The following is a 9910-nucleotide window of genomic DNA, read 5'->3' on the forward strand; positions in this document are numbered from 1 at the left end:
GAATAAAAACAGTGCTTTGCCCTTTTCTTCCCTCTCTCTGGCCCCTCTTGGAAGTGCCTCTGGGTGGTCTGGACACGACTCAGTGCTGCCACTTGCTGGTCGTTCTGCGCTACTGCAGTGAATGCGGCTGCATGCAGTCCCATGGACGGACAGCGGGTGGCAGAGTTCAAAGTGCAGCTGCGGTAAAGAGGGGAGTGGCAGCTGATGTGTTTGGCTAGACAAAGCTAGCCTCATTTTTTCATTTTTAGTTGCCTGAATATGAACCATGCATGTTTCTTCAGCTCCCTCCCACACATGGCATGAAGCTGTTTACTTTATTAAAGAATTAAATGCCTTCAATCCCTTTTTAATTGACTTTGTTCCACCCAGGGCTTTTGGCACAGGACGATTAGAATTATAAACCCAGTTGTGGCACCAGCTTACATTTGCCAAGAGCTCAACTCGCGATGCTGTTAACAAACAAATGATGTCTATTTATTTTAACGCATGTTTATTTTTCTCTTTCAGAGTAAACGGGACCATCTGTTAATGAACGTGAAATGGTACTACCGTCAATCTGAGGTACCTGACTCCGTCTACCAGCACCTGGTGCAGGACCGCAACAATGAGAACGGTACGTGTGTGTGTGTGTGTGTGTGTGTGTGTGTGTGTGTGTGTGTGTTGGTTGAAAAACACAGGACTCCTGTTTGAAGGGTCCTTCTTGCCCGGCATTATTTATGTAACCACCCGTGGTTATTGGTTTGTGAAGTTTCATAGAGAACGGCATCTCAAATAAATGTGGATTTGGAAAAAAATACCACCCTCCTGCACTTGTTTCCCTGGTAACGCTCCCTCAAGAGCGACAGCGGGGCCATGAAGTGCAAATAACTTTCAATGTAATGTGCCCTCCGAGCTCTCATTCTCCCAACTATCAGCAACAAATCTGAGCTTGATACACACATCAGGCAGTAATAACTGGCTGGGGGGACTCTGCCCAGCCGGGGCTTTGGCACTTTGATTCACACCACACTCTAATAAAGCATTAAGAAGGCTTGCGTTTCTGCCAGCTTGTCGGAGAGCAGCAGCCGCCACCTGCTGCACCACTGACTAGTCTGACATGGCGGCCATTGTTATTTGTGCTGATGCCATCTGAATATGAATGTTCATCCAATACTGTCTGTATGGATCTTTGTGACATTTGTCATTGAAATATATTGAAATCATATATTGAAATATTTGCCTGCTTCACCATAAAAATACAGTGTAAGTATTTCATGCAGCTTTTTCAATTGCATTGATTGTTTTATTATTATTTTTTAATTGAAACCCATTGCTTAATTCCTTTCCATTCTATTGTCCATTTCCAAGAGCTTCCATACTGTTACTTTCATTGTGTCTATAACAGTCATATTTCATAAGCTGTGAGATTGTCTGTGCATCTGTCTGGTTTCTTTTGTGTCTCGCCTGCGTTTATTATGTGTGCACATTTTTATTAGCGGCAGTCTGGATGCCTCTCACGCTCAGTGTCTGTTTTATGTCTCTTTCTCCAGACTCTGGTCGCGAGCTTGTTATTACTGATCCTGTGGTTAAGAGCAGAGAGCTCTTCATCTCAGACTATGTGGACACCTATCATGCTGCTGCCCTCAGGTAACAAACATAATTAAATTTACCTGTGCTTAACAGTTGATTAAATTGTCCACAGCAGTAAAGTGCTTAAGACTTCACCTAATACAGAAAAACCTCACAATATTCAATGCACCTCAATATACCTCTCAATCCCAATATATTTAGCCTTTTGAGTATGTATATATATTTATTTTTATATTGTATTTATTTATTTATTTATATTTATGTAAAATATTGTTTTAATATTATTATATATTATTTGTATGCACCAGTATAACAATGCGTAGTTATATGCAGCATTATGTAATATTAATAGTAATTTATTATTATTATTTTTTATATGAAAAATTCTGCATAGTCTTTTTGGATATTAATAATAAATGTAGTTTTTTTTTTTAATTACTTTTAAGATCAGAAATATCCTGCTTAGGGCCTTTTTGGATGATAGCTGCTTTAAGTTCTGAAATTATTCATTTTAATGGACAGTTTGAACTGATTCATGGAAATGAATCAAATTTACAATTACTATTAAAACACAATTTTGCACAAGTTTAAATCAGAAATTATTAAACATGTCTTAGGCTGGTACTCTCACACTGTTGTTACTCATGGTGGCTCACTGGCAACTCGTGAAACTACTCTAATGAATATGCAAATGCATTGTGAATAAAAGCCAGCACTAGCTCCCATGATTTATAGTCATTAAAGAAACCTCTGGCAGGTACAGATGCTGTGGGATGTAATACTGGAGTCTTTAAGAGCTGTAAACAGACATTTTGATCCTCTCAGTTGACTACAGGAGTGGTCGTCTCAGTACAGACTACCATTTCACAGCAATTCTGCATGCAAAGCATTACGGAAAGCAATTACGTTCTTTTGCGATGAGGCTCAGGAAAACGAGTACAGGCATGCTTATTGTCAAGAAACCAGACCTTCTCAGTCTGTCTTTACCCATGTGATATATTTTTCCCCTCTCTTTCTCTTCCTCCCTCCTTTCCTTCCCTCTCTCTTAACTGAAACCATCTGGAGGCAGCACACTAAGCCACAGCTCTGAACCACTGATTTCAGGGCAAATTAGCTGCAACTTCTGCTGCACAGAGAGCCCTTTGATTTGACTTATTACAGGGCTTTAGATAAACTCAATGAATTCCACTAGCATGTCGTAATGCCTGCTCCAAACCTCACGTTCCTTTCATCTTATGAGCAAGGTATTGAACCAGTGCAAAAACAATGATGCCTATTATTTTGATAGCGCCTGACGTTGGAAATGTAAAGTGCAGAAAGGGGGGATTGTAAAAATGTCATGATTCATAGAGGTTTTTCGCTCTGCATTGTTTGAAAAGCCTGTGGTATCTGTCACCTTTTGTTTGTCTTAACAGGATGAAGGGAAAGGGCATTACCCACACTTAAAAAAAAATCTGTATCAGTATCCCAAAATTATTTTTTTCTACAAAAGTAGGAAAAAAACAGGCAAAATAAAAGCATAAGTGTTTGGAACATTTAATAAGATATTGATATAAATATGTAAGAGTGAGTAAATAATGGCAAATATTCATTTTGGGTGAACTATTCCTTTAAGAGTAAATCTGGAAATGTATTTGCACCATGACACTGATTTGTTTGCTCTATTTCTTTGCAGGGGGAAATGTAACATTTCACACTTTTCTGACATATTTGCTGCCAGGGAGTTCAAAGCACGAATCGACTCTTTCTTCTACATCTTAGGATATAACCCAGAAACCAGGTAAGCCTTTACTGACTTCAATAATCAGCCCTCCTCAGGCATGTTCTGTCTTCAGATCCTCTGTCACAATATTTTACAATAGAGATTTTAGGATTCATATCAGGTGTGCAGTTGCTGGGTTTGCTTTATTCACTCTAAATTGTCCAATAATGCATGAAGGCAGTTTGAGAATAGATTAAATCATGAAGAATACAGTCTTCTGTATTATAGCCTGTCTTTGACAATGGAAGTCTGCTTTTTGAGTTTTATTTTCCATCTCCAGCATTTTGGGGAATTGTATCACACCTTGATTTTGCATTATAAAATGCCCATAAAAATACGTGCGTGTTCAAAAGTTTGGGGTTATTGTTTTTAAAGTACAGGTGCATCTCAATAAATTAGAATGTCGTGGAAAAGTTCATTTATTTCAGTAATTCAACTCAAATTGTGAAACTCGTGTATTAAATAAATTCAATGCACACAGACTTTCCACGACATTCTAATTTATTGAGATGCACCTGTAGTCTTCTCACCAAGACTGCATTTATTTGATAAACACAGTAAAAAAAAAAAAGAAACATTGTGAAATTTTTTATTAAAATTACTATTTAAAAAAATCCTTCCGAAATCTATGCTGATTTGGTCCTCAAGAAACACTTCTTATAAATGTTGAAAACAGTTGTGCTGCTTTTTTGTGTGTTTTTATGGAAACTTTTTTTCAAGATTTTTTAAGGAATAGAAAGTAAAAAAAAAAAACACATTTATTTGATATTATTTTGTAACATTATAAATGTCTTTACCGTCACTGTGAGTAAACGTATTAATTTCTTTAAAAAAAAGTACTGATCCCAAACATTTGAACAATAGTATATATACTTTAATATTTTACCATAATATTATATATTATATACTTTCATATTTGACCATAAAATGTAATGGTTCTTGGAATCTGATTTAAGCTTGCTTGCTATAGGAAGAAATGTGCTGTTACATTTTTTTTTATGCTGTGAAGACTCATTATTTGGTCCTTTTCTCACAGATACATGTTACATTGTAGGATGTTTTTACTGCATGACCAAGTCTGACATGCTAGTCACACTGTTGTAGTATTAATAATAAAATGAAAGACACCTCTCAAAGTTTATCATCTACCGTAGCAATCATCCAGGTTTTGCTCGAATATCCATTAAATATTTTACAGCCTTGTCTCTGTTGTGCACTTGCGTTACAGTACGGAGAACAAATGATTTGTTTTAAAATGGCTGTATGTCTTTTTGTTGTTAATGGGATACTTTTTAAATAAAGACAGACTATTTAGACATACTCAAATTTAAAATTTATGTAACTTATTTTTTTTTAGTTGGATTAAACGTGCAAAGATATTTAAACATACCAGATTTACTCTTAAAGCAATTGGAGGGAAAATACTCAAAATGAAAAATGTATATTTACTAATTAATTCATTTACTCCTCTTCATTTAGGCCTATATTAATTATGTATTGTATACATACAATAATGTGTCCCACTGTCTTTTTATAGTGATTACAAGTATTTTATTTGCAAATGATGTGTGCATTTTTTAATATATTTAAACGTACAATAGTTCAACCAAAAATCAGTTCCACGCTCATAATGTGACATCTCTATTAAATGTCCAAGCATATTGTAAATGAAAAGAGTTAAACCCTCCATTCCTTTGTGTATTACAATCATAGCCTGGATGCTTGTGTCAGGGGAAAAAAAGCAGGATTACAGTAGTACCCATTACCATAGTCATGTGATGCTCCAATAATGGGGTGCATTAGGAACTCGGGGAGAGGAGAGGGGAAGTTTGAGGGGTAATAAGATGCTGCTAGCTGATAAACAGAGGAATGGTGTTGAGTTGCTGGTTGGGAGCCCCCTTCACGGGTCCCCCACTCAATCACAGTCTTTCGCCCTCTCGACTCCCTCCTCCTGCTTGTTTACTCAGTGTAAAAGCTGACTGAATGCTTGAGCCTCCATTTTGAGTACCTACACAAATAGGTGCGAGAGGACACTTTATTCCTCACTCTGTCAAATAAAACCGCAGCTCTGGCTCCGACATGGACGACCTGTTCAGTCCGCGCAGGTACGTTAGCATGCCCGTCTTCATCTGCTAAGCGATCGGCGCGCGTCATACTGTACGTACCCTCCTCGCGCGTCTCTTGTAATGTTATATACGTGTTTGTCTGATGAAACGGCTGTCCGTGCTTTAAATCGCGTTGACAGCGCTGTCCGGTTGTTTATATGTTGCTGTCAGTAGCATTAGCCGTCTGTGCTAACGTCAAGGCAGTGTGCTTTCATATTAGTGTATTATATGCGTCTGCGCGCGAATTGTCTGACATAAACGACTGAACTTTGTTTTTGACAGAATTAATATAATAGAGAGACGGCCGTATTATGACTTCGCAGTACGCTGGATTGTGTTGACAGTCGGGATGGCATGGCGTAGGATAGCGTTGGGTGCTTTGTGCTCACTTTAAGAGGTATAATGAAAGCATCCGATGTTCTGAAGGGTTTAGTAACTGAAAATAAAAGTGGGGGCACTCGCTGTGTTTATTCGGTGTGTTATAGGCGTTTCGGAGTCGTGCGGTGATTGGAGGATATTGATGGAGGGGGCGTGGCCGGGCTTGATTGCCGTGCGCGTGGTCGAGTCAAAATATGCAGGATGTTGTGCTGTTGACAGCGCTTCATGTGCTGGAGTTACTGTTGCAATTAAAGGACATGTAGTGTATGACACTTGTATTTTAATATTTGTTTCTTGTTTTTTATTTCATAAGCTTAAAATATGTATAAGCTGTTTGTTTTGTCTATGATGAATCTGCAGTTTGAAATAAGCACATTTGGAAATGTACTTTTCTGTAATGATGAGTACCACAAAAAGTACACATTTAAAATGATTATATTGGTGTGAGTTTTGTAAGCATGGAGACACTCCAAGATACCATTATATGTGATCTTACACATTTTAATAAAAGCATGTGTCTCAGGAATATCATGCTGGTATTTTTCATTTGCCTGTCCAGTGCAATTTTCTGACCTTTTGATTCAAGGGATGTCAAGCCAGGAAATGCCCCTGCATAAGTGTTCACACATGTTGAGTCAGACTCGTGTTAAGATAAATGTTTGAATTTTAGTTTGTCGCTTCAGATGAACTCTTCACTTCATCATCTGGGTGTAGAGTTTTTTTCAGTTCTTCAACAAAATACCCACTGAGTGAGAATTTTTTTTTTCTCCAAAATTGTTACATAGTGTACAAGTTCATAATCGAATTGTCAGGCCTGTCTGGGAGTCTTGGTTACACCTGTAAAATGGACATGGTTCAATAAAATTGATTATTTATTAATAGGTTTATTAAAGATTAATCTAAGTTAATATTTGTCTGTACTAATAGTAACCTAATAAGAAATTGTATGGAATATGTGTATAGAATTAAAAATATAATATTCAGTATTATTAATGTTGTTCAATAACATAAATTTGAATTATTCAAATTAAAGTGTTCCTGTATCTCAAACAATAGAACATGGTGCTAACAACGCCAGTCATGTTTGATTCTCAGGAAATGCAATGTAAGTGGCATTGGATGAAAGCATCTGCCAAATGCATGAATGTTAATATAAATGTAAAAATATATAATTTTTAATGTTCTATAATTCAGAAAATTAATGTAACATTTAATTCTTGACATATTTTATGTTAATAGATTATTTCCATGTTGAAGTATATTAGGTTTACAGTATCATACAGTATTCATCTAAATGTCTCTTTTGTAACTTCTATTCTTGTAACACAATTTAATCATTCTATAGAAAACAATAGGATTTTATTTTCCTCCACTAGCTAAATTATTCACATTTTGCCTTGACACATGTTGGAGAGATTGTTCTGTATGCGATCTTACTGTGGCAGCCTTCAGATCATTCTCTTTGGCTCTTGTGTGCTTTGCTGCCTAATTCAGAGCCTCCAAAAATGCAGAGCCTGCAGAATGTTTAGGAATCCGGCCGAGTGATTTCTCTCCTCCACTATCGCCGACATCTCGCAGCAGATTCAGTTTCAGACAAGTGCGCCATAATGCTTGCCTGGCGATTTATTTCATGTGGATTTGTCTTTCATTATAGGAGTCACGAGCATTAGAATCAGACTCTTAAAACTTTAAAAAGCTCAATGTTGAAAAGCTTTTAATGAAGGCCTGTCTGCTGCTGCTTCATCTGTCTGCCATATTTGTTTCGGTGTGGAATTTCCTCCATTGACAGAGCTTGTGTTTTTAGTGGATCGCGCTGAAGGGAGAGAGAGGGTTGTTTATGAAATGTACCCAGATGAAGGGGGATATGATTTGAGGCCCTAACCTCTCCTCACTTTGCAGCCAGGTTCGGGCAGCCAGCCCAGCGATGGAGTGAGAGCTACTCTGTCTGGACGCAAATCATAGTGACAGTTTCTGGGCCCTTCTCTGTGCCTGGCTATATGAAAATCAGCACTGTTGCCATGGCAACGGAGCGGGGAAGGCTTTTCAAAAGGAACATCTTGTCATTTTCTTTAATCCACTGCAGCTGGAGATCGGAACACTATTATTAAATTGTAGTTGCCATGGTTACTGCCATGGGTTTGTAACAGCAGCCATTTCAGGGCTCCTCTCCCCCTGCTTATCATCTGGCCTTTTGGGGGCTTTTGTAGTGTACATCCACAAAAACAATGAGAAGCGTCGACTGTGCTGTTCGTCACCTTTTGTGCCTTTGTTCAGTCTATAGATTTAAATCCACACCATTTCCTCTTAGGCTCTATTGGGCATTAATGTGAATCATGCATTAATGTGATTATTGTATTGTGTTGCTAAAGCCGTATAATTCCCTAAAAGCACTGTTAGGGCATTGAAAATGTTTTAGAGAGGTAAAAACCTGTAAATAACCCTGCTGAAAGGTTGTTATAGTCTAAAGGTTAACAATCTGGGCTTTTAATACTAATACAGTTTAAGTCCCAAGTAACTAGAGATGTCAGTCTCCATTATAAGATGCACTATACTTAACACCAAGAGGTTGAGTTTGGTATACTGCATGACACTTATATACTAAGAAAATAGTTAAATGCCATGTATAACATTTCATAACCAACTTAGTTTTTGTTCTTTCTCTCTCTTTTTTCCTCAGGCGATTAAACAGTACACAAGGGGAGATTCGAGTCGGTCCCAGTCACCAGGTATGTCTCTTTACAAATGCTTAGCATGTTATCTGAAACCTTGTCTTCCCTGACATTGCTTGTTAAAAGCTTGTGGTGTGGATTGAGCTGTGATATCCGAAGCTCATGTTAAGCAGTTGCTTGATTGACAAGCACAAGGACTGCTTAGATATTACCTCTGGTCCTCTGTCACCTGCATACTTAACTTGAACATGTCCTAGTCACGCATTCATGAAGATGGTTGATGGATTTTTCATGCAGTGCAGCGTTCATATGGAATAGTGTGTTTGGAAATTGGGTGCTCGGAGGGTGTGGGATTTATTAGTCACATTCAGCAGTGTTTTATGGGAATTAGGAACGGTCACAGCGGTCTGAAATTGAAAAACCAAAAGGGAGATCGCTAAAGAAGATGGCACACGATGAAAAAGACCAAGCACCACTAGCAATTAATGTCAGATGTTTTAGTGTATATCCTCCCAGAGATCTGTTTGAGTTATCATGTGGAGTGAAACCAGTGGCAGGACCTCTGCCCAGGGTTACTTCAAATGACTTTAGATGAAGTTTGCGGTAATAAAGCTCTGCAGGGCCGGCCATTACAGGCTAGCGCACCATGGATATTGATCCAACGTGGAACGGATCTGTAAGACTTTAGAACTGAATGTTAGTTATACAGTGGGTACGGAAAGTATTCAGACCCCCTTAAATTTTTCACTCTTTGTTATATTGCAGCCATTTGCTAAAATCATTTAAGTTAATTTTTTTTCCTCATTAATGTACACACAGCACCCCATACTGACAGAAAAACACAGAATCGTTGACATTTTTGCAGATTTATTAAAAAAGAAAAACTGAAATATCACATGGTCCTAAGTATTCAGACCCTTTGCTCAGTATTTAGTAGAAGCACCCTTTTGATCTAATACAGCCATGAGTCTTTTTGGGAAAGATGCAACAAGTTTTTCACACCTGGATTTGGGGATCCTCTGCCATTCCTCCTTGCAGATCCTCTCCAGTTCTGTCAGGTTGGATGGTAAACGTTGGTGGACAGCCATTTTTAGGTCTCTCCAGAGATACTCAATTGGGTTTAAGTCAGGGCTCTGGCCATTCAAGAACAGTCACAGAGTTGTTGTGAAGACACTCCTTCGTTATTTTAGCTGTGTGCTTAGGGCCATTGTCTTGTTGGAAGGTAAACCTCCGGCCCAGTCTGAGGTCCTGAGCACACTGGAGAAGGTTTTCATCCAGGATATCCCTATACTTGGCCGCATTCATCTTTCCCTCAATTGCAACCAGTCGTCCTGTCCCTGCAACTGAAAAACACCCCCACAGCATGATACTGCCACCACCATGCTTCACTGTTGGGACAGTATTGGACAGGTGATGAGCAGTGCCTG

General features: G+C 38.3%; 1 protein-coding gene across 6 annotated transcripts in view; it reads left to right on the forward strand.

The window, feature by feature from the left end:
- Positions 1-295: 295 nt before the first annotated feature.
- LOC107687412 (arginine-glutamic acid dipeptide repeats protein-like) overlaps positions 296-9910 on the forward strand; it is a 49566-nt gene continuing 39951 nt past the window's right edge. For 2 of the 6 annotated variants that reach the window (XM_016484740.1, XM_016484741.1), the window contains exons 1-2: positions 5300-5436; positions 8492-8540. In XM_016484740.1, coding sequence (XP_016340226.1) covers positions 5411-5436; positions 8492-8540 — 75 coding nt within the window. In that variant the 5' untranslated portion in view covers positions 5300-5410. Of the gene's footprint in view, positions 614-1529; positions 1627-3244; positions 3350-5299; positions 5437-8491; positions 8541-9910 lie in introns of those variants that run through there. The other 4 variants (XM_016484737.1, XM_016484739.1, XM_016484736.1 and 1 more) reach the window with 4 other exon arrangements.

The sequence above is a fragment of the Sinocyclocheilus anshuiensis genome, unplaced genomic scaffold (assembly GCF_001515605.1).
Source record: "Sinocyclocheilus anshuiensis isolate Anshui unplaced genomic scaffold, SAMN03320099.WGS_v1.1 scaffold1114, whole genome shotgun sequence".
Taxonomy (NCBI): domain Eukaryota; kingdom Metazoa; phylum Chordata; class Actinopteri; order Cypriniformes; family Cyprinidae; genus Sinocyclocheilus; species Sinocyclocheilus anshuiensis.